Source organism: Teleopsis dalmanni, chromosome 2 (assembly GCF_002237135.1).
Source record: "Teleopsis dalmanni isolate 2A chromosome 2, ASM223713v2, whole genome shotgun sequence".
In the NCBI taxonomy this organism is placed as follows: domain Eukaryota; kingdom Metazoa; phylum Arthropoda; class Insecta; order Diptera; family Diopsidae; genus Teleopsis; species Teleopsis dalmanni.
The window spans coordinates 158,806,243-158,833,103 of record NC_051847.1 but is presented as its reverse complement, the minus strand read 5'-3'; the positions used below and the strand labels follow the sequence as shown (position 1 = coordinate 158,833,103).

General features: G+C 29.0%; 1 protein-coding gene across 5 annotated transcripts; it reads right to left on the bottom strand.

The window, feature by feature from the left end:
- Positions 1-468: 468 nt before the first annotated feature.
- LOC119680055 (PP2C-like domain-containing protein CG9801) lies at positions 469-26,026 on the bottom strand. 5 transcript variants are annotated; one of them, XM_038092682.1, is made up of 5 exons: positions 25,725-26,026; positions 5,416-5,894; positions 2,375-3,387; positions 1,990-2,316; positions 469-1,928 (listed from the first exon to the last, which is right to left on the bottom strand). In XM_038092682.1, exons 2-5 carry the CDS (start codon positions 5,544-5,546, stop codon positions 910-912), a joined length of 2,490 nt encoding a protein of 829 aa, XP_037948610.1. In that variant the 5' UTR covers positions 5,547-5,894; positions 25,725-26,026; the 3' UTR covers positions 469-909. The 5 variants fall into 5 exon arrangements, with proteins under 5 accessions (XP_037948610.1, XP_037948611.1, XP_037948612.1 ...); XM_038092683.1 differs by having other exon boundaries at positions 25,730-26,026; XM_038092684.1 differs by having other exon boundaries at positions 25,736-26,026.
- Between the last annotated feature and the right edge of the window lie 835 nt (positions 26,027-26,861).

The window sequence follows — 26,861 nt, the reverse complement described above, 5'->3', positions numbered from 1 at the left end:
TTTTAATACTGAGCTATAAACTCTACGAACTATAAATTCAGTAATTAGAAATGTCTGTAATAAAATCGATTTCATATATTCGAAACATCTAAGCGTATAAGAAGTGTCATAGACTCCTAACTTTAATATTTAAAAATACAACATTAAAAAAAAACGAACGGCAGGACTACTACAGGTTTTTTTTATGATAATGTAAACCGTGAAGGTTAAAATTCGTCAATATCATCAACAATGAGAGTAAATTAGAAATTGAGATAATAAATTTACAAATATAATCTTTATATATTATAACATAATATGAAGGAAATTAAAACTTAGATTATAAAATATTCGAAACTTTACGAATACCTATATTCGTATATTTATAGTTTCTATTCTATTATACTTAATACATTAAAATAGCATAAAATTATTTTAATTAAAAAATTAGAAGTTAATTTGTAAAATTTAAAGCATTTATTTCTTATATGGTTTATATATGTAGTTCAATGTCGCATATCTATACTAAAAATACAAAACATAATGAAAGTAAATTACTTTTAAGCACTACGAGGACTAATCTACATTAATGTATGTAAATACGAAAATAAATATGTGTATATACTATCGATGAATATGAAAGAGTGTATATATAATTGTTTGGTAACTTTTAAAAACTTTTGGTAGTTTAAAACATTCAGGCCATCATATTCAATTTTTATAAAAACATTTACATTATTAAAATATTCTTCTTATCCATTATAATGTGATGTCTACAAATATATATGTGTATAATAATATTTAAAAAATGTTTATTTTAAAAAACTAATAAAAAAGCTCTTTGATTGCACTTTATATAAAAAAATATGACATATCGACTTTAGGCTATTCGGCCAATTCCATTAGTTAAACTTATTTCTCTAATTAGGCTTAAAAATTTGTTTCCTGAAATTCTTTAGTTTCTATTATCTCCAAATCTGTAGTTGGCTCTATTGATGCCTGTCCAGTCTGCTGTAAACAGCTATCACCTGTTGTTGTTGTACCACCACCAGCACCACCTATGGTATATGCTAAAACCGTGGCGTGGTCTAATTTTCCAGGTAATGATCCAAATGCATTACTATCCACAATCCGTTTACGTGCTGCACGATGTTGCATACGATTTAATTCCACTTCACGTTTAACGCCATCAGGCCCGGTAGCTAGTTTGTAAAATAGTTCTCGTTGCTCTAATGTTTTACGCCGTGCCGATGTAATCATGCGTACAAAATCAATTAATAAATGACATAGACGTCGTGCTGATACACATGGAGAAAAAGTACCATTTATGCCATAGCTAAGTAAGTCTTCAAGTCGATAAAGGGTTAATGCGTGTCTCTGTGGTCCTGTCACCAATGGCAAGCCCGTAACTGATTTTGGTATTTTAGGGGGTTGTGTAGGACTAAGTGGTCTGGAAGACAAATTTCCTGCAGACGAAGGGCGCCGTGGTTCTATTACTGTTTGTGAGCGCATATATTTTGGACGGCTAGGTGCTGCATTGCCAGAGGCAGTTGCTTCCATTTCCTGTAAGTTTGACTTTTTAGTACGTGGTGGTCGAACAGGTGGCATAATTGGTGAATTGGATTCACATCCGCGATGCAAGTGCGCATATACAGCTGAAGTACTCTTGTTTTGTCGCTTTGGTGCAAGTACACCAATATGCCCAGTCCGTCCATAGAGTAGAGATGACGACATTAACTTAACATCAGGTGTCCAGGCTTCAGCAAATTTCCCAACAACAGGATCAAAGTTATCACTTACTCCATCGGATGTTAAAAAAACAATATCACCTTTCTCGACAATCGTCATGGATAATGTTAAATTGCTTAACTCGGGTTTATTGCCATCAGCTGGACCAAGCGCACCTAAAGCATCTCTCATATCACGCATAGACGAAATATCATGGGAGGCTATTAAATATAACAAATTACTTAATTCAAATTAAATTTTTTATATTAAATAAAATTTTACCTTGTGTGAATTCTCGCACACCATATTTTTTTGAATAAACATATCCTAATGAATCACCTACATTACATGCGCACACAACATATTTTTTAGTGTACTCATCCTGCTGATTGTCGGCTAAAGGCAACACTACTGCAATTGTTAGTGTACTTAATGCCCCACCAACTTCCAATATACATCCATGTCCTTCCCACAAACTACGTAGAAGACTGATAAACACTTCATGTGTTGATGTAGCCACGCATTCGCGTGATAAACCGAATATTGCACGATCCAAATAATCTAAACAGCCATGTACAGCTGAACGTGCTGCTAAGCGAGCACCATCACCTAAGATATTAAAAATTTTACATAAATATATTTACTCTTAAAATGACAATATGCTTACCCCAATTTACACCGTCTGCGAGCGCCATAGCAACAGCATCGCCGTGCACAACCATACCATAACAATCTGCAATTGGGTTACCCATTGGTTCCTTGGTTAATATATTATTCTCATATAACGAAACCGATATGCCATAAGCGTAGTCAGTTTCCATTTTCCAATTGGATACGCTGGCTATTGAATCTGTAAACATGTCACTGTGACCACTATTACAAGCGACAGCGGCTTGATTGGAAACAGCTTCGCGTAGCAATCGTTCCCTTGTAGCTTCAAGAATATTTGTTGTCTCTGCACTGCCTAAATTACTAAAACCAGATTTTAACGGCATTGTATCTTTTGTCTGCACAGTTGCGGAATTTGTTAGTGTTGTTTTTGTATGAGACTCTACATCCTTGTTACCAAGAAATTCAGTCTTTCCATTCAAAATATTTTTGTTATTCTGGTCATTGGCATCATGGGTGGCGATGGTTGGAGCATTGTGCGTTGTCTTTGTGCTAACCATGCTAACCACTATAGTGGTTGCGGCATTTGAATTTTCTTCGGCTCGTTTACTTGATGTAATCGATGTAGTCTTTGTTGCGTCTTTGGTGGTTGTTGAATTAATATTTTGACTAAGGTTGGCTATACCTGTTTTAGAGTTTTTGCGTGAACGCATGCCCGTCATTTTATTCGCATTTTGATCACTTGTGGGCGTGATCGCACCATTACTTAATTTTCTTGACCCATTGAAGCGATTTAATTTACTGTGATTACGATTGGTTGTGATACTTTTTCGCACTTCAAAACAATCGCTTTCTTGTATTGTATCTATAAAATCTATATCATCCGCATAGTTGGCGGTTAAATGCAACTTTGAGCGTTTTATTCCGGTAAGACCATCATCGGGACCTGTACAGGCGGCAGTAATTGTTACTGGTCCAGTAGCGTATGATCCAATTTTTAGTTCCGGCAAATCTGTGGGATTTTGTCCATTAAAAATTTCGGGACATGGGGAAAAAATGCGATTCATGCGACTGAAAGAAGCAAAAAGCGTTATATTTTTTGTCTGAATATTTTAAGTATTAAATAACAAAGAAAATGTGAAAATCCAAAGAAAAAACTTTCATTTTAGTATAAAGAGTTTATATAATAATAAACATTATAAAGCAAATATACCTAGTATTACAAATATTTGTATGTATTAAATAGTATATAAAGATTTTTATCTGAGTACAGCAATTAAAATTATCACAGTGTAATATGATTGAACATTTAAGATAATAACTGTAAGTGGGGGTGGAATAAAACATGACTTCAACGAAATCTAATAATTAATAGATTAACTGCTTAACTTCATATATTGATTCACTTAATATATTGCAACAAATAATGCCTCTACGAACAGAATAGTATTGAAATTTAACAATTAAAAATAAAAATATAAATAATTAATTAATTCAATTATTCTACAGCGGGTTTATGATTTCGTTCTAATATAAACACAGCAAGTAAAATTGTTAATAAAAACTTTCATAGCAAAAGCAACAAAAACTCCAGAAAAATATGCAAACATAAAAAGTCAAGTACGGCTTTGGATCAGTTGGTTAAGCGTTTTGAGCTTCGCTGATTCTGAGCTTCACATTTGGCAGGACCCGAGTTCGATTTCTGGTACTTGCAGTCTCAAAAATAATTATTTACGAATAATTAAATACAAGAATTATTTCCAAGACCACTGATGATGAGTATTTGGCAATACTCGAAACAGCTGTATGGTCAGCCAAAAATTCAATTAATTAAAATAATATAAAAAATAAAATTTTTGTTATTGTAGTTCACTACTGTTCGAAAAAACCTCTTTATTATATAAATCATAAAATAGCGAAGCAAAAATAAATGAATACATCATTCATTAGCGCCGATTTGTGAGAATAATAGAAACAGGTCCAAAAAAATTATGATCGATAATGTAGTAGACGATCTTAACAAATAGCTTTCAGAACATATTTAGTATATATTAATGGGTAAAGCTTTTAATTTGAATATTAAACAAGCTATATTACTGAATAAAAAATGTTATTCTACAATACGATAGCTTAGTTAGATAATAATAAGTTTTCTTGCGAATAATAACATTTTTGAATATATAAGTATAGCAAGTTACTAAAATGTTCTATATTCACTTTTTTATTTATTTTCAACTATCCTCCCTCCGTCACGCTAACTCATTTCTCAATAAATGGTATCCTAAACATGTGCCTAATAATCTCATTTTTTTTAAATATTATTTTAAGTTATATTCTGTGTAGAACGTATCAGGAATTTAAAATTTGAAAACTGAGCGTACCCTAGTGTTATCAAGTGTGTTGACATTAATTGTTTTTACAATTATACTATTGAATGTTCTGCGATTGTACAAATCCATAGTTGAGGGAGTTTTTTTTAAGCTTTTATTATGTTTCCGAAGCTAAATTAACCACTTCATCAAAAGCATTTCCAGTCCATTGGTGGCTATAAATAAAAATTTCTTAAAAGATTAAAAAGCTATACCATACCTCAATCAGCTTACGTATAATATATAGAAGATAAGGATTTCAGATCAGAAATGTGACAAACACTTTATCTTGTGAATACAATGTCAGTTTTATACTCGACTGAATGCCACTTATGTTTTGTGAATTACATTTTTTAATATCAAATTAAATAAAATAATATGTTTTTAGATAATATGTATTTAGGGAAAGGAAAAAGGAATTTCTTTTAAACAAACAGATGTATATATTTAATGGATGAAAGATTTGAGCATATTATTAAAACCTTTCATGGGTTTCTAAATGAAAGTTTCCTAACAGCAATAAACTTCTACTTTGTAAGAATTTCTATCAATCTACATAAATTCGACATATGGTATCTCAACGGTATATGAACACTTATGTTTCTACTTTTTTATAATTGGTAGCATGAAGTGAAATACATCCAAAATATATAAGTGAAATCAATTCTCATAATTAGTGAATAATTTTGGTTTCTCTGGTTCTTTTTTTATTTTTGTAAAATTGACTTACCCCTCCAAATATTTAATTATGAAATTGCCATCATCTTCAGTTTTACGTGAACTTCTTTGTCCATCACGAGGCTCTGCAATGAAACTTAATTGACGAAAATACGTTGTGACCTTTTGCCTCAACGATGGCATGGCCTGAATTTATCTTCACTTGTTTGAATAATTTTGTTTAGTTTTTTATATGAACTGTGCAGATGGGTAATCTTATTGATTTCTGTTGGTCTGTCTAGACTCTAGACCAATTAATATGATGGAACAAAAATAAAAGTAGTGAAACTATGATGCATTAAACGATGAAGTTGTGAATGGTTTCGTTTTTGTGAAATTGTATGCTTGGGGGAAGCTACAGATGTAGATATACGGTTATCTTGCAGTTCATATTCACACCATCATACAGTATTTTTAGTTATTTGTATTATTTTTATCGTCTTTGTTTTGGAATCCTAGCTGGTTTATGTTGATTTATTCCTTATATATAATCTAAAATGAAAAAAAAAGTTATTAATTTAATTCAATAAATGATTATTGCAATTATCACACAATAAGTGTCATTTTTTTGGTTTTATTAAATTTATTAATTATGATAATATTATTAAATGTCAAGTTTATATATGCATTTATTCTTCTGATGGAAAAAGTTTGATGAGTCTTACAAAAAATGTTTCAAATAACTGGGTTTCACTCTTTGAAATTCAACTTTAATTAACAATTTTATTTTTTAACATACATATGTAATAATTTAATTTAATTTGTTATATTATAAATGCAAATTATTTTAATAAATAAACATTATATTTCATATTCTGAAGGGTCAGTCCATTATTTTGAATTTTTCAATAATCAGGATTATAGCACTAGCTGAGTTATTCGAACTATACTTTTTCAATATTCGGACTATTGGATGTAAAGCTGGATATTCGAATAATCAGAATAGTTCGCATATCGATTTATTTGTATAATATGAAAAAAACTATTGGTAAGTAAAATAATTAGAGCCATAATTGCTTGCACGAATGTGAAACTCAGCAATTTCTTTAATAGATGTCTTTAGAAAATATTTGAGGTTAAATATAATACAAAAAAAAAAAAAAGTTTCCAATTAAACATGTTATTTAATTTTATTCATTCAATAAACACAATAGACTAAAAAACCATAACATACATTGTACGGCCACACGATCAAGAAAATCTTAAAATAGTCGCGTGCACTTCTTTATTAGTATTGCATAAAACTTAGATGTGACACAATGGTTTGATCTCATTACCTCAATAAGTTCACAAAAGCAATTCAGATTTTTTTGCTTGTAATTCAACTGGAAAAACTTCCGACTCGTGAGAACAGCCTGAGAACTTTATTTCAATTGTTGCGATTCCTTATTCGACAATAAGTGATACTGCGACTCGTGCCTTTTGTAAAATGAACTTGAATAAGATTTACTTGGGAAAGAAGATAAGTTCTATTAAGTATTTATGCTTAAGTTGAAATGAAATAGCTGCCAATATAAACGATGATCAACTTTCAAAACTTCTAATCAAGTCACATAACGATCACATTTCTGCCTTTTGCGAAAAAAGCCTATGCACTATACCATTAATTGGAAAAGTAAATAAGAAAAAACAAAAAAAAATTACGACATAGTAACTGTTTCATCAGAAAGGTGGGACCTAGAAATTGAAATAACATTGTAACAAAAACGAAATATACTCATCTTTTAAGATAAATTATATTATTTGTAAGCCTTAGAACAAAAAAATAAAATCAAGAATAAAATTTTTTAGTTCACATAAATGAATTATCACCTTGTTCACTCTATAGAATACCACGTATTATATTTTTCGGCGATTTTTTTGTTCACATAATGGGATGTTTACTTGATCGAGTATTCGCATAACCGAGCGTATACTGTATACATTTTTGATGTTATAAAATATATTTATAAATTATATAAAATATAATATTCATTGTAACAGATCCTATTAATTGGTATAGTAGACTTTCTACAAAAACAGAGTCATGTACACTAAAATTTTTGTAAAAATTCCATAAAATCTTCATTCTTTAAACTAAAAAAAAAACAGTATCTTCTACCTAAGTCTTAACATTTTTTTATTCTAAAAACTTATAAAGTCAGATCTAACCCTTACTTGCATTTCGTTCTTAATTCAGAATTTTTTTAATTCAGAAATTTATTTTGATCTCTTTTAAGTTGTTTTTATTTATAATACAGCGTTTTCATTACAAAAGTTTTTAACCCAAAGCGTGCAATGGATCGAAAAGACATTCAGTGTGTTTTACAAGCCCCGGAGAAATATTCAATATAAAATAAAATAATATCGTTAAAGAAAACTATATTATAAATAAAAATTGTTTTAAAGTATAGATGATCGACCAAAACGATTTCATCGCATGGAGCTCAAAGGGAATATTTTATAAATTTATATATTTATAAATTTTACACCTATATTTTCATAAGGAACATATTCCATAGACAATACGTAAATTAGAAAAAAAAAACAATTTTTTAACACGGAATAATTGAAATCTAGCGCATTACGAACTATTTTAATTGCCATATCAAAGAAAGTGAAGCTGATCTGAGGAGAAAGATATATTTTACTAATGCATTCAATTACTACGCCTATATTTTTAGACTATTTGTTTTGTAATTCTGCTCAAAAAATTAGGCTATAGTAGGAATTTATAAAGTTTAATTAATATAATCAATAATTTATAAAATGTAAAATTTTAATGTTCTGGAATGTATTTAATGCTTTAATACTCTTCTAACTATGAGTATACCTGCTTCCAATTAAATATGATGACATAGCTCATCATTTTCTAAATAAGCAAAAAATGATTTAGTTATCTTAATGATTACGTATAGAAATATAAAATAAACTATAACTTAAAAGAAACAGTGTACAAATTAAGCAAAATCTACAATAAGCGACGAAACCTTTATGTCCTATATTAAAAACCGGTAATAAATCCCAACCGAAATTGTAGATCAATGAAATAATTGATCTAAGTATTCAAACCAGAAAACTTATTCACTCAGCACAAGCTTTGGGTAATTGGTCGGCTTATAGCGCGAGCCACAAATCATTCAAAAATGTTGTCAGGTTATCAGAACAAGTATCCTAGCGTATTTTCACTAGCGAGTTTGCTAATACCACCATAGTCCGCAGATTCAAGAAAATGCTATCCAAAACTCACTATTCTCACTATTCACTAGTCTTATTCTGAAGCAGAGTGGGTCCTGAAAAACGTGTACTATGCATTTTTAGGCACCCTATTGAAAACTCACTTTCACAAGAGTCTCGAGCAAGACCCCAAAATCTCTTAAATTAACATATGTCATAACGCCTCAAGAAATCATATAAAAAATACTATAACAAAATTTCAACCATATTAATTTATAGGTCCAGATAATAATATATCAACAGAACTTCAGAATACTGAATTGGAAGTGAAATTACCATGACTGGAATAAATTTTTCAAGCGTATATAAACCGATCATATATTCCAACTATTTAGATAAAACTATTCTGTGAAAATAGCATTCATATCTAAAGCAGGGAAATAATCGGTAGTTGTTCAATCCGGTATATACGTATCATAAAAAAAAATCAAGAAAACAAATTATAAGGAAAAGGGATATCTTAAAAATAAGCGCCGTAGTATGGTGTAACAAGTCCATAGGTAGCCTACGTGGAGATACATGCAGATACACTCTTAAACCGAACCTTATCCAATATTTTTATTATTATTTTATACAATACGTCTATTTTATTTGTAATTTTATTTAATGATGTATTGTTTACAATGAAACAAAAGGAAATATTATTTTATATTTCCTTGTTTTACTTCTTTAAAAATAAACTTCTTTAAAATAAGTTCAAAGTGATGCAGAGCGAGACATTTCATCCACCCCTTGAACTGCTTATGAAAAAAATTTGAGTGCTTGAGTTTGAATTTCAGTCTGCTACTGGATGAGCTCATCCACAATTTCACATCACAATTCTTACAGACTTAATATCATACACCAAATTACAGACACATCAATATCATACACCAAAGGAACTTTCACCACAAAACGAAATTAGAGCATAAATAAAAAGGACATTCTGATATGTTAACTAAGAATTTATAATATTTTCCATAATAATGTGTAATAACATTTTTTATGGGGTTCTCTATTAAAGTTTCGGTCTTTATTTATTTTAATATTAAGGAACGTTAGTTATGTTTAGCAAAAATACATCATTTAAACTTTAATTAGATGTAATAAGATTATTATGAGCAAACCTGTATAAAATGTACTAATATAAAGAACTAGGTTTCTTGCAGTTTTAAATGAAAAATACTCCTTATTATATAAGTATGTAGCTAAGTATACACCAAAAGAGCATTCATTTGAAATATAGAATAATTCATTTTTTAATAATTAAAAATTATTTCCATAGAACTAAGATAACAATATAGTGTATGTGATGTCTTATTAGCAATAAAACTAACACAATGTATTAAAAGCAAAAGTGGAACTACCGCACACGTACAGGGACAAATTAAAATAATATATTCTTATTATTTTATTTAATATTAAGCCTTGCTTGGCGTTACATGATTCCAAGCTGCCTCTATACTGGGTATAGACTATCTACAAATTGCCTCCATCTTTGCCTTCTTACTGTCACTTCTCTGAGCTGAACAATATTGATGCATGATCTGCCAAGGTATGTGGATTGGCTATTTATTTCGTTTAGTATTAATCTGCGTCAGATAATCTTAAGCCTTCCTCTTCTTCTGCTGCCTTGCGGATTATACGTAAGGGCTTGAAAACAAACTTCAATTGATGGCTTTCGTAAGGTGTGACCAATCCAGCCAAACATTCTCTTGTGAATATTTATGTTGATGTCGTTTGTATTCGTTCTGTCCCACAGTTGTTGGTTTGAAAATCGGTTTGGTCAAAAGATTTGATCAAACATTTTTAGACAGTTTGAATATTTATGAGCTATAACATTAAATTAATAAGTTTATCGATAAAAGCAATATTCTTGATTGACTGACTTATTGGTATCCATGTTAAAAAAATTATTTATCTGATTTAAATTGAATTGCAAGGACTGTAAGTAGGAAAACGAATTACACAATTTAAAAATTTTTGCGCTAATTTTCAAGTGCGACCAAAGTAGGCATTGCTATCTGAGGAGCATCCCAAATATACAACTTTAAAGTATTATCTCCTTATTAATCACTACGTTGGTTTAAAAAAAAAAACTATTCTAAAATCTTATTCCCGGATGTGTGGAAGTAAGACAACGTTGATATGGTTCTTGCTTAGAATTACATGCTTTACTACCATCATAATCAATCAACATTTTTTAAGTAACACTCTATTTATACTAATTTTCTATAAACTAGATCACTACAATATTTTTAAAATTAAGGATAAAAATGTAGCTAATAATAGTAAGCAATGCATTTTTAAAAGATAATATTAATATATTGGAGTTAGTAAATGATTTACGCAGGTGATATGTTTACAACTTAAAAGGTTATTAATTTATTTTGAATATTAATAAATATATATTTTAAAGCTTCACGTATAAATGAAGAAGAATGGTGGTTTGTTAGAAAATATATATAATTTAATCGTTTAAGAAAAAAAAAAACAACAAATTAAATTAAACTGGTGTTATATGTTACATAAAAGTCCAGAATATATACTTTGAAAACACCATAAGTGTAAAACTGATAAAGGAATTCTAGGAAAATATATATAAAGAATACGTGGAAAATATTTATATACAAAAATTGCGAACCTTAGTTCCTTTACTTCATATAACTTTATATTTGAATATGAATAAATATAAATATAATAAAATTTTCTTTTAATATTCTTTATTCTTTCCAATATTAAGAAATTAAAAAAAATTTTTTACACAATTTGGTGCCACTTATATGTAAAATTTATATCAAGAAATATTTTAATACAAAATAATATAGTATGTAGCTCACAGCTATAATATTTTTAAATATTTACATAGATTGACCCAATTTTTAGTTTGTTTTTGGTACTGTTGCTGCAAGAGTGTCATTTTATCTAATATAGAATACAGAGAATTTCCGGGTGTGACGACACTAAGACGATGAATATTTTACAGCGCCGCACCTCAACATTTTTATCAACCAAATTTCAAATGCAAAATAACTCATTTGTATAGAAATAAATAGTATCTACAATATATATATATAGAACAATTTATGTTTGGCAAAAAAAACCTACATACATAGCATAAATCTTGGTATAACAAAAGGCTAGAAAATGATTTTTTATTAGACTTTTCACTTTTAAGTTTAGAAAGTGTATTAAGAAGATTTAATACTTTAAAATAAATCACTGTTAAAAAATCGTAGTCTTATATTTGGATAATAAATTTAAAAAATTTTGAAGATCATAATAGATAGAATTCAACTACATAAGTTTATCTATTAATGAATTACAGTTTTTTGTAATACTATCAGCAGTTCTTACATCGACCAGCCATATATAATTTGTCAAGCTATACAGAGATCCCTTTCCAGATAAAGACGACACGGTATCCCATTTAATTTTTCCATATTGCTAAAATGCTAGTGCAGGCAGATGTTGATAGCTAAATAATGCATTACCAATATGAGCCCTATTCTGTTAAAGAAAAATTATTCCCTTAATGTAAAACTAAGACATAAGTTTATAGCTTTGAAATTTAAACACGAAACTGTTTCACAATCGACTATAGAAAAATTTTAGAATAATAACGTAATTTAGACATATTTAAATGAATAAAATTTAAAAACTAAAATAAATATTTCAATAATGTTAAATACAAAAATGATGTTATAACTTATTGTTGCACTCGTTACATAACTTGTGTCGTCGTAGTAAATCCTGACCTTACATATATACAAATTGGAACGTAATATATTATAATAAATTATATTACCCGGGACTTGGGGCTATATCAGATACTTGTCTATTATAGTAAAACAATGTACAATATATCTATAATCTATCATAGTAACATAATGTATATCTATAACATTGCAGCAGTTTTAGAAGTGTCTCAACACTCATCAATCACTTCTCTCACTACACTTGATACCGATTCACCATTCTCAAGGCAAACGCACCAAGGTAATATCTCCAAGCAAAGTGAATTACGAACACGGGATACAAAATAATAAAAACTTGTGGCAGTTATTATCAGAAAAATGTCTCCAGTTACTACTTGAATTTGACGGCAATACTTTAATAAAAAATTTTATATATTTAAAGGATTGCTAAAATTGTTACTCTGCAAATGTTATGAAATAGGTAGTTATTTTAAATAATCTTTTTTAAAAAAATGTTGGATTTAGACTAAGAAGATATATTATAACTTAAAGACAATCAAAATATTTTACATTTACACGTATACATAAAGAAATTACTTATTAAAATTCCATTTAATATATCTTAAGTCACTAGCAATTTAAATTTATTCACAAACTACAAAATATATTTACACTAGATGCGGTATAATAATAATGTAAACAATTTTAATATGGAAGTGCAATTATCTAAACACTTATGATCATTATTTAAATTAAAATTTGTCACTCCAAGAATCATAAAAAAACTTATTATTTGTAGTTTTCTACACATATTAGAACCACTTTATCAGCTGCAGTTTCGGTTGGCTTTAAAAATAATGCATTACAGAGATTTTTATTTCACTAAGAATACGGAAATATAAAAATAAAAAATAAATTTGAAGATAAAAAGCTAAGGCACTTAAATATTATTTTTAGTTCTCATTGTAAAAAATTTCTAGCGCAAATGTTGGATATTTATAATCGTTATCAATATGGCGCTTAGTGTGCTGGTAATGTTTTTCTAGTTACAATTACTAAATATTTCTAATCATTATTCTCAATTTTTTATTAATTTTTCCTTAAAAGACGATTTTGATAAACTTTTTAAATGTAATGCTTTTTATATCTTTTATGATCTATGATGCAGAAAGAGAAATCGAAAATTATATATTGGATTAAATGAAAAGTATTGCGCTGAGCGGTTCGAATGGTCTTAAGTTAAGTACGGCTTCTATCTGGATTACCAATGTTAGAAGCTTCTCGCTGGTAAGCGTTGCTATGCCCACTGTTCGCAGTAACAGATGCTTTGCGGACTTAATGGTGGCTTCCCACAACCCAATGAAATATGGTGCGTGAGGAAGTATGAAGACAAATGTGATGTCCTATTGTGCAGCATTAGACACCAACTTGCCTCTCTATATATTGCTTGTCACGAAATTCGTTGCATTGTCGCAGTACACTCGCTTTGGCAATGCACGGCGTCCCACGAACATCAACTAGAACTACAATCATCAACTAGAACCATTGAAATAATGCTCCACCCAATCGATGTGACCAGGTTTCTGAGCACAACTTGTCTTTCTCCAAATTATAACAAAAACGTCATGATCGTTAGTGGAGATGACACTTTGTGTTTTTTTAAATCACCTTCTGACATTTTCGAGTAGAATAATTTTTTTATTGTAGAAGTGTTGTATTCTAGTGTTTTATCCTTTTGGAAAAATAATGTTACCATTAAGACCTTATATCAGAGATCAATAGAAATGATAATATCACAGATAGTGCTTAACAGTGAACTTTCAATTTTTGTCGAGCCAAAACAAATGTATATGGTAGCAATAACGGTAGTTTAAAAACAGTTTTATTTTAATCCATTCCAACTTATTTTTCAATTCCTTGATTCAACAGCTACACTAATTGCCGATAATATAATATAAACTTGAGTCAATCATTTGGGCAGGTGCTTATAATGAATCATGCCCTCAAAATTCTTAGTCTTCAATACCGGCATTGCATTTATTTTTAACTTAACGTTTCTAACTGTATGACGGCAATATACTCACTTATTATAAGTGACTAATTAAAAAAAAAGTTGGCCATCAGAGCCTTTATTTAATGCCAGATGTTTTATAAGCATATATAAAAATTGATTTACTATATCATGTTGCACGAAATAGTATAAACATTGAAAATGAGCTTTAGGTTATAAAAAAAGGATTCAAACATATATATACATATTTTTAACATAATTCTCTGTTTAAAGATATTTTAAGCTTAGGCAAAAGTTGCTTTTTTTCTGTTTCGAAGTTTTTTAAATGCATAGAATGACATCATTGAATATAATTTTATAAAAAAATGTTTCTGTTTTTAGTTATTTATTAATAATAAATAACATAAGCAGACAGTGAGAGGGGGAAAGAGAATATGTTAAAATTTCCTAAATATAATAAAAACACTTGATGAAGGTTATTCTATCAATTCAATTAGTACATTCGTATATCTTCATTAATTTTGAATTTGTTGAAAGCGATTCAGTTCAAGGTTTTTTATTCATTATTAAGTCCAAAAGCATACTTGAATGCATCTTCATCTTCTACTTCAAAAAGAATCACCATTAACGCAACCTTTTCTATTGCACTTTCATTTATCTGAGCTGGGTGATGTTATGAATAGGTTCACAAAAAAAACATAAAATCCATAAAAAATTAAAAAAACGTCAGAAGCCTGATATGTAAATATTTTGCAAGGTAACATTTTATAACTGAATATAAAACGAGTTGAAGTACAAAATATGAGGGGATGACACTATGCAAATTTGTTCATGACAATATATGACCTTAATTTTGTAACTATTCATACTTTTTCTTAAAGTTGATTGCAAGTAACTGTATCTAAAACTGTATTAAAGATGTTAAGATTTTTAGAAAATAGTATCGTTTAGGTTTCATTCATTTAAAATATAAGTTATAATATCATCATCTGGCTCTAATTACGTATTATGTATAATTTTGTTTAACTGTGAGAGAGGTATTAGTTAGTTAGATTTAGTTTATAAATAATAAACAATAACATACATAACTTTATATACATGCTAGTCCAAACTGCTTAAAGATTTATGAGAACACTGTATATATATTTTTTCCATTGACGGGTGATTTTATTATTTATAAATATTTATACCTTAGTTTTTTAGAAAATATTTTGTTTGTAATGAAAATCAAATATAAGAATATAATAACGCTGTATTTAAGTGGAAAACCAAAACTGGTTATTATCAGATTCCTCCATTGGATTGCTCCATTGGAATGAATATTTCATCCTCGAACCTTAGCTTATTATTAAAACTGGTTGTATTGCATAACTCCTTCTTGATAGTAGGAAAAATTGTATTAACAACAAGTGGCTTCAAAACTGAAGAAAAGTGATAAAGAATAAAGAATACTTTTTACTGCACAAAAACATTTACATTGTTGGAAAAACGATTTATGAATTTTATACAACGATAATGTGCTTTCGCAATCCAACGACAGTTGTGACTGATTTTTAATATCAAAAATAAAATCAATACTATCGGTCAGTCACCAGATTTGGAATTAATTGAGATTTTTGAATTGTCATCATCATCAGTTCCTGTATCTCCTATTGGAGCATAGGGCCTTAAGTTTTTAAAAACTAAAACTAAAATATATCTACGTGACTTTATTTGGCAGCTAAAAGTAAATCAAAGTATAAGATGCTAAACGCTATAACGTAAAGTGCCTATAGTGTTCCAAGGACCGGAAACAATTGTGAACCAATTATTTGAAGGCAATAAATTAATATTGATAAATTATTGAATAAAGTTTATTTAATAATTTCTGGTGTTTTTTTAAAAAATATGTATACATGCGTATATACGTTGTTGTAAATATGTCACTAATAAAACACCGACAACTTCCAGATGAGTTGTGAAAATGTATTAATTTCTTGTAATAAAAGTCAATATATTCACTCAATTTTTTTACTGAATGCAAGAACATTTCATGACCTACAAATAGACGTAACTAACTTTTATAGGTCTATAAATAATTCATTATATATGTGTAAGCTAATATGTACACAATATGTGGTTGCAAAATACTTTCTGATATAGTTAATATATACCTAGAACTTTTTACCTTTATGTATTTATATTTATATATGTAGATATGTAAATACATAAACATGTATTCTTTATAGCCCAGCACGAAATACACAATAACAAATCGGTAGAGAAATTAAAAAAAAAATAACTTTAAGTTTTTTAAGCAATTAAGCTGAATTCAATTACTGACAAAGGTTTACTATTAGTTATAAAATGCAATGCATGTTGAAATGCAATTCACCTCTTTTTTGATTTCATAGCTCATTTTAAATTAAAAATTACAAATTATATATAATTTTTATTATATATGTGTATCAGTAGAGTAAATAAAAAATCACTATATACATGGGCGTACCCAGGGCCGAAATTAGGGGGAGGCGTTGTTATACTGATATGATATTATTATATATTTAAAAGTGTGCTAAGGCACCCCTCTAGTACTTTTTTCTTTTTCTTTTTGACTTATATTAGCTAGTATATTTCACCCCTAGTTCATTGAAAACTGGAAAATTAGATTTTGTTCACAAAAAAAGACAAATTTTAAACTTTTCTTGTAAACAGTATTAAATTTTTATTCAAAACAATAATAACATTTTAAAATGTACGGGGCGAGCGCCCCATGCCCCTACCTGTGTACGCCCATGACTGTATACCAAATTATTCTTCTTAAACTTAATGAATTTTCATTTAATATTCGATATTATACGGAAAATAAGTAAATTAAATCGATCGCTTCATCATGAACGATATTTTTATTTGATCGGCAACAGATGTTCATAGATAACCTTTTGGTACCCAGCTTCAATAATAATAAGAGAGTGTCCTATGCAAACACATAGTCAGAACAGACAACAACTACTAAATTCTGAATTTTAACAACAATTTATTGTATAAAATTAAATAAGTACTTGGCAATACTCGAAACAGCGTTGTATGGTCAGTCAAATTTCAATAAAAATTAAATAAATTTTTGTGTTTGTCCTTTCTTTCTTTCTTTGCTATTCGAAAACCTTCTAAAATAAAAATAAATATAAATAGAAAAATAAGTTCTCCTATCTGAAAATTCTAGATCTGTTTCTTTTTTTAATTAAAGGGCAAACTTAACCACATAAGTTCTGTAGTGTGGAATGTACGGCACAAATTATCGTTACTACAACCGAATCAAAATATTTTGATTATCTGCAAGCTCATGTGGAATATATGCAAATGTAAACACTTTATGTAGTTTAAGTTTTAATTTAGAAATATTTTTCATGCTAGGATTGAATACTATTCCATTGAAGAGTGAATAGTATTGTCATTTGAAATGAGAGAAAGCGACATTTAATAGCACTTAAGCATTTTATGCAGCGCTGAAACAATGGAGTACTGATGTTGATAACAGCAACTTTAAATTAAGGGAAAAATTGCAATCATTTGATGGTGTACTGCAATACAGATTTAATAGCAAATTATAGAGTAAATTTACATAGACTCTTGCAATAATTTACAAAGCCATGCAAAAGGTTAAGAAACTTTTGTTTAAGATTGACAGCAAACGGAAAATATTGTAATTTGCATATTTTATTATATTTACTAATTATGAATTTATTTTTCTTGATTTGAATAAGTTATGGTTAATATCATTTAAGTTAATATCATTTAAGATAAATGAAATGAAAATTTTCAGAAAGAATAAATTTACTTTAGGCTATATTCTATATTACTGAAAAAATAAAGAACTTGTAAACAAAATCATATACAACCAATTAATTAATTTTATTTACTTTATCTGTGCAAAGAATTTTATTGGGATGGATTGCAATTATATGATAAATAGTTATTACTTAGTTATTACATACTTATTTAACAGGTGGAAGTTCCTGCATATGTTATATCTATATCGACCTAGAATACAGTATTGACGACTGCTTAGCTTATTGCATTCTTCCAAGTTACTGAATAATTGAAGCCCACGCGGAGAAACTACATATTTAATTTGATAATTATTGCAAAACAAAAAAGTTTGTAGGACTCCTAATTGGTAAAACAAAATACTTATTAAATTACATGAATTCAACATAACAGATCTAGTCTTATCCATCTAGGTTTCGAGCAAGGAATTTGTAAATAAATCGTTCAATAATCTTTTATTATGAAAAAAAGATCAATCACTGCAAACAATCAAACTAATTAGTATTATGACATTAAATAATTTAAAATTTTTAATGTTTGAAATGTTGTAAGGCAATTTGAAAGATTTTTCAGTAAATTAATTGAATACAGTTTGTATTAGTAATCCTCAACCATAAAACACGTTTTAGAGCCGGAAAAATGTTCAATATGTTTTACAAGGACCGATAAAAAATTAATGATATTTTCAAGGACTGATACTAATCTATAGCATATTTTTCTAATCCGCAATGACCGGTCAGCAAAGTCAATGTTAGGGTGATGCCTCTCAACATCGCTTAATTTTTTTCATCTAGTCAATTTGCGTACAAATGTCTTCACAAGTTAGCTTTATCCATAAATTGAATATAAATCAATAATTAAATTACACGTTTTGCAATTTTAATACAAAGTTAAGTAACTAATAGATGTATAAAAAAAATCCATTTTATTTACATGAAATTGAAGGCTTATTTACTATAGTTAGAATGATCCGATTTAGGTCAAATATAAGCCGTTTTGTTCGGTAATTTATTGTCATTTTGAAGGCAATTGCATAATGCCTCTCTCATAGTAGTCCGCGTTCGAATTGATAAAAAAAATAGAGACAGTCGTTTTTCACAAGCTACTCTCAAAGCTGGTTGTTTATGGGCGATGATTGCTTTCTTTAGACGGTCAGGCGGTCCAACAGTACAGTTCCGAGTTAAGAGTTTTGCCGTAGGAGAGCAGCTCATAGTAAATGATTCCCTGCCAACTACACTAAATACACAGCAAAACCTTAATGGACGTGAATTCTGGCTTGGCCGCTGTTTCAGCCGGCTCGCCACGATTCGACCACGATCGTTGTCGTAAGTGATCAGTCACCACTTTTCATCACCAGTCACCAACCGCTTCAGAAAAGGGTCGATTTTGTTGTGATTCAGCAGCAAATCGCAGATGGAAATTCGGTTCATGATGTTTTTTGCGTTAAATCAAGTGGCACTCATACATTAAGATTCTTTTTGTATCCAGTCTTTTTCAAATGGTTTCAAACGATCTCGGTGTTTTGTGCAATATTAAGCTATTGAGCTATTGGAGCAGTGTTTGTCGAACTCGAAAATTTGCATATCGATATTTACAATTGACGTTTAACTGTTGCATGTTTGACATCGAAATTACCAGAACGGAATCGACGAAATCAAAATTCACTGTTACAGTATCAAGACCATAAATACTAATCACATTTTCAGCCGCCTGGCTTGCGTTTTCGTTTTTTATTTTATTAAAGAGAAACTGTAAAATATGGCGTATTTTCGCCGTTGAACTTCTTCATATTTGGTGCCAAACTGTCAATAGTATTTAAGTACGAAATCTTTCTAACGCCATCTAACGTAAACTGATCGGACTTATACAATGTGAGATACAGATAAATAAAGCCATCTATTAGGAAAATAATGGATTTTTTTACTACACCTTATATATATATATGTATAGTACATATATTTATATTCAAGATTTAGTAACTAATTGTTTGTCTTTTATTATACCAATATATTTAGTAAATAAATAAAAGGCTTATAAAAAGGCTTTAGCATATATTTTTGTTTGATTCTGCAATGTTCATGTGTTTGTATACATGTGTACCTCAATTTTTTACTTAAACAAATTTTAATTTGGCAATATAGATTTTTTGAGTTGCGGTATTAAGTGATGATGATAATGTCGGGGTTACAAATATCTTAACAGACCACTGATGATGGGTATTTGGCAATACTGGAAACAGCTGTATGTTCAGCCAAAAATTCAATTAATTAAAATAATATAAAAAAAATTTTAATTGTTGCAGTTCACTACTGTTAACAGACTTAATATATTCTTTTTGAACTGTGTGGACATGAAAATAAATAAAGCATTTATTGCATATTTAGTTTCACACAAAAGGTATCAGTTGTTAGCGAATCTGTGAATATTGTTTGTAAAGTTTAGCAGACAAATTAGCTATAATGTATCTAGAATACTAATGCCGACTTCGCATGAGACATGCCACACCTACTCTTTGGAGAAACAAGGAAGTGTAGAGAAAACGAAGCATATTAAATATAAATAATATTAAACAAAGGAGCGGTTAATAAGCAATAAACCGGCATTGAGGATTTTGAACTTGTGTGAAGCTCAACAGCTTACTTTGTGTCGCCTTACGCTTCTTATTGTTATTCTCTGTAGCAATAAAAAAAGTTAAATGTACGGAATGTTGAAAGTTAAGTCAACACGTGGCTAAGGTTGCATATTAGGGGAGAGGATAGTGTTAAGTGACGTTTTATTATCACAAAAAACTTTCTTACGTTCAATGCTTATAAATTATAGATACTTCTTTGTATAATAACGTATTCAGTGGTTAATATGAAAATTGCTTCTTCTGTTGGAAGTAACTAATCAGGCGCACATGTACTTTATGAAACTCTTAACAAATTAAATGAATTTCAAATCACAAAAAATAAATACATCTTAAATTTAGCAGCAATAATATTGTATTAAATGTAACTGCAAATTTTTATAATATTTAAATTAAAGTAATGGCTTCAAAAGTATGATTAATATGGGTAAAATATACAAACTATTTAATTACGATTCATTAATTTCACTAAATGCTTCTTTCCAATTTTTTCTTTTTTAAAAATATTGTTATAGATACTTTCCCTTGTCATTATTCGAAATGTAAATAAAATTGAACGTGACCTTTTTTGATATCAAACTATTTAAAACTAATAGCTCATATATAATATATACATTTAAACAAATACGACACAAGTTTCAATTTACAGTTCTAAAAATATGAAAGAATAGAACAACCGAAAAATGAGAAAATATCATATAAAATTAAGAAAAAGTGTTTGTTAATAGCAATAAAAAACGAAACAAAAATGTTGAAATAAAATTCAAAACACATTTTTCAAAATAAAAGTATGCACTTTATCCTCAACAGCACATCTTCGGACCCGTCATCACTACATATAACTTTTAGTTGAAAACAAAAGGAAGTGTACAAACAACATTTAAAAAAAAAGAATTTCAATAAATTAGTATAAATGTATATATATTATTATTAAACTATCTAATCACAAATTTTAACATTAAATATATTCATACAGAGATGCGACGAGAAGTCTTGTTTTTTGTGACGGCACGAAGCCAGTCGTCTTTCAATCAATGCGACACAAAATATAGTCTTCCTGCCGAAGCAGTTAGGCATTGGTGTTTTTTATTGCGCATTCAATACTTTTGTCAATTGCTATTGAGTTTGGGTCACCATACAATAAGTCCTGCTATTGCACGTCTTCACACTTTTGTGATCTACCAGAGCGTCTTTCACATAGACATCAACTCTTTTTATTTGTCGAAACCTGTTCTAATCGATGGAATGGTTCACCATATGTTTTTACCACTGAACGATGACTTTCAACAGTCTTTTCCTTTTGATTAAATAAGAAAAACAATGCATGCTGTAAATGCTTTTTTTCAAGCACAAGATTTGACATGATCACCAAACGATAAAGCAAATACTTATAAAAAAATACTTACAAAAAAAATCTAAATAATCGCAACAATAACGATGTTGTTTTGCGCATTATAGAAGATTATTTGTATATGCAATATTCACTTAAGCGGTTAATGCGAAAAAGTAAATTTTTCGTTGCAATTGAATTATTAAAAATTAATGTTTTGTAATTTAACTGTTGTTTTACAAACATAACTTCTTTTGTGAATGATGTACCAACAAGTAAATAACTACACTTAATAAAAACATTTTTAGCAAATAATGAAACTCTCAAGGTGTCATTTTTCTTCACATTTTTAAAACGTATAGGAATCCTTTAATAGTTGAGTTCAAAAACCACTTATATCTTTAAATTAAATATAATGATTTTAATTTGCATTAATTTATGAATTAATATCATAAATGCTGAAAACGCTTTACTTTCTTTTATTTAATTTACAAAACGAATAAACATTTTTGTTGATAATGACGTATTTCTTAAAATACTGTTCGAAATCATTTTTTGTACTTGAAATTGATAAATAACCATAGAAATCGCGTGCTCCTGAACTCACTTTCTAACCTAACTACGTTCTCGGCAGCAATACAACCACCACGAAACAAAAAAGCATCCTAGGGTAGAAATGAAATGCTGTATATATGTATACAAATATACACCCGACCCATTCAAAAAAATATGCAAGAGCAGCTTAATTCAAGGATAGCAATAGAAAAATCTATTCATGGGGGAGAAACTTTAAAAATAATCGATAAAAAGTACAAAAGTTATTGAAGCTTCCGCAAATAAAATGCACTCAACAGGAAAAGGAAATTGATATGTTTTTCTTTCGACATAAAAATGCATTTAATAATAAAAGGAAATTGATTGTAAATAATGCTGAAATGAAATAAATTATAATTTAAATTAATAGAACTGAAATTAAATCACATAATTTTCTGTAATTTTTATATAATACACAATGAAAATAAGAAGGGCTACTATTTAAAAAATGGCTGTCTGCTAAAGATACTACGCATAAGAAAGAAGTTGTCTTTCTTCTTTCCAGCTTGAATCGTTCTCCAAAAAGCGCATGTGGAGCAAAACATTTTGTTTAAAAATTATTCAAAAGACAACTTTTTTAAAGAATCTGTACTTTAAATACGTTTAAATTACAAATTTAACAAACAACACAACAAAATATACCACAAAATCAATTTTAATCTAGAATACTCTCCAATAAAATACTTCCGAGGTGATTAGATAATTCAATCCTCTAATATAACTTATTTCAAGTTAATAACATACACCCAATTGGCTTTTAACTGTCTTTATTTTTTTCACTGTCTACTAATGTGCAATGGGTTCTCTTATAAAGGACCCGATAACGTCAGCTTAATTCTTAGAATTGCAAATAACATTCAAACAGGAAATTTATTTCAAATTTATTCAAACGAAAGAGTAAGACATATTTGTATAAAAGAAATTATAAAGAAGTGGTGTTACATGTTTAAAAAGTCATACGAAGAATGAGAACCAATGTGCAAATCTTCAAACCATAACTTAAAATAATGTTCATTTTGGTAATATCGTATATCACTACCATTTTCCACGACACCACCAAATTAGTTATTTTTCGTGAGGCAGATAAGAGATTATGCACATCTTATAATTTCACATTTAATGATTCATAAGTATCAAGCGGATTGTTCAGCTTTCCGCAGACGTTGCATATGGCTGGTCATTAGATCTTATAGGTAACCCAGTTCGTTTGGAAACTTACAATGTGATTATTTATTTGATCTTATTCTAAGTACCTCATTTCATTATGCATTAAATAATACCTATGCGATTATTTGATTATGTGATTATGGATTGATCTTATTCTAAGTACTTCATTTTATTATGCTTCTTGGTGTTATAAACCATATGCATTCAAGAATATGTTTTACATTTTCAATTTAGTTATGTTAAAATTGACGGAAGGGATCAAGTATCTGCCTATATTAATATGATAAAAGTTACGTAAGTTGATAGTTGTTATTTTTTTTATAATAAAATTGGACAGTTGAACCATTGTCAGATGTAATGGTCGACGTTATCGAAATTCAACAATAAAAGTACTACTTAGCTGCTTCAACTAAGGCGTAATCTGATCAGCACTACGGTATTAGTGCTGACCGGTCACTGCATACTAGGAAGATATACTATGCCATTTAGTCTACCATATAAATACATTTGTCATGGATAAGAACGGATAAGAAGGAAACTGTACGCGATCTCATGTGTCAGTCTAGGCCTGAGAGAGCCGTCGTTCTACAAATTTAGAGACTTGACCAAGTTTATAGACTTAACAGGTTGGTTCACTTTCACTTGAAGTTGGATTCGTGACTTTCAGCGTTGTTCGCAGGCTAACCTCAACTCTGGGTTTAAACAAAGCTATTTCTTAGTATCATAACAGGCCATTTCTTGAGCTGAAGTGTGCGAAACTATACAACTCATTAAAACTATAATAATAATAATAGCAATAGTAATTATTTACAAAGCCGTCGGTATGAATATCTTTAGTTAAATAGTTCATGTGATTAAAAAATTTTTAAAAAAAATTTAATTATTAAAAAAAATTCTGATTGAAGAACTAAAGTTTATAAAATTTTAATTATGTTTAATATTTTAAATTAAATATGTTTTACTTATTTTCAACTAATTTTTGTAAAAAAATCAACATAGAACAAAAACATTTCCAGCAATGACAAAAAGTTTAGTAACAAAATTACAATTTTTTTATTTTATGTCGTATATTGGACACTTATAGTATTAGTCACGCTATTTTAAAGATTTTATTCGCATATTACAGATTAAGCGGCGCTTGCAACATTTTAAACAGAAAAAACGTACGAACAAAGAAAATATCGAGCAAAAAACAGGCACTGCATCAAACAATGAAATTCAACGCAATTGAAATTTAATAATTTTGTAATATAATAACTTTTTAACAAAACAGGTTTCTCCATAATTTATGTGGGACACAAGATAAAGTGAGGAAGAAGTACAAGTAAATCTGTGGTGAAGTCAGGTGAAATAAAAATACTTATTATGATAAGACAAACAATAAAATGTGTATTAGCTTTGAATTATTAAAATATTGCTTATAACAAAGGAAGAAGTGCAAAGAATACATATTTTACCAAAAATATACTTTTTATAAAAAAAAAAAAAAAACTCTTTTTAATATTCTGCAGATATCACCTTCACTTCACTAGAATTTTCAATGACGAATTAAGTAACAACAGCGTCTTGGCCACATTGCAGCCGAATGTTAACTACAATAACAACAATTATATAAAAATCGATAACTTTTATTAACTCAGCTGCAGGCAGATGCTGTGTAAATCAAGCCAACGACTAGACCAGCATATGTTTAAAATTTAAAAACAAAATATACAAAAATATGAAAACAAAGCGAATATATGTGCATATACATACATATAAAACAAATTTCACACAAACCATTTTAATGAGTCAATATCGACGACATTAAAGCACGAGTGTGACTGTAAAAAATCAATAATTCTTATTTTTAAACAAGATATTCCTAAATAAAACATATGCTTCAAATTACCTTACACTAACTTTTATTGACTTGTTTTTAAATTCCATTCTTTGTTTAAACAATGTGTTTTTATGAATCAGTATATTACACACAAGCAAGGGACACAGAAATAGTTTCGTTTTATTAAAACTTCAATCTAAGTTTTTTCATTCAATATTTCTATGCACTCAGTTTTACAGAATTTAAGAAGAAATAATTTTGAGCTAAACCGGTAACACACACTTCACAAAAAATACTAAACTCTACTGAATCTGCATTTGTTTATATGAAGTCTAGTTATCCACAGCGGCAATATATCTCTGCAAAGTGTGTCGATTGTTCTCCAATTCATATTATTTCTCTACGCTTGCAGGAAAATAAACATAAACAGCTGTTAGTGAAGTAAATAAAGTCAGCTGGAAGAGTAATCATTGCAGTGATGCATTAGAACAAGCTACGTTAAAATCGTAATGAAAAATAATTCTGTTATTATGAACAGCATATACAAGAAAATGTATAATAAGTCAGATATTTGAATTAAGCTTAATTAACTTGTGTTTTGACAAAAAAAAATTTGCTTGTGTTGTGTTAGAAGAAGCAGATTAGGAACATAAACGTAGTTTTTCGATTCACTTTTCGAAATCGAAAAAGTTGGCAGGATTCAAAAACATCACATGGCGTTTTCGGTGGCTCGCAAATGTGAAAAAAATACATGCTGTCCTATATTCGCTAAACGAGACATTGGCATCACTGTTGCAATCTGTCAAGTATGGCGAAGAACAGTATACTGACCAAAATGTACGCAAAACAATAAAATTATTTTCTCTATAGGCCTATTCGGGGGCTCGCAAGTACGACAAAACAATAAGTTGCTGGCCTATGCAGGCCTATACTGGCCGCAATGTACGCAAAACAACAACACTATTTTCTCTACCTCGGCCAGCATAGTTATGCTGGACAACCACATCGGCCAGTAAAAAAAAAATGTTACCAACGCAATAAGCGAACTATTGTGAACCTTCATTGAAAATTCCAATGAATAGTGCAATCAAATGTCAAAAATTGAGGAAATAAAAATTCAAACAGAATTCAAAAATTTGAAAAATCTTGAAAAGTAACGAATAATAAGAATGAAGAAATCGTAAGTATTAAGCACATTGAATTTTT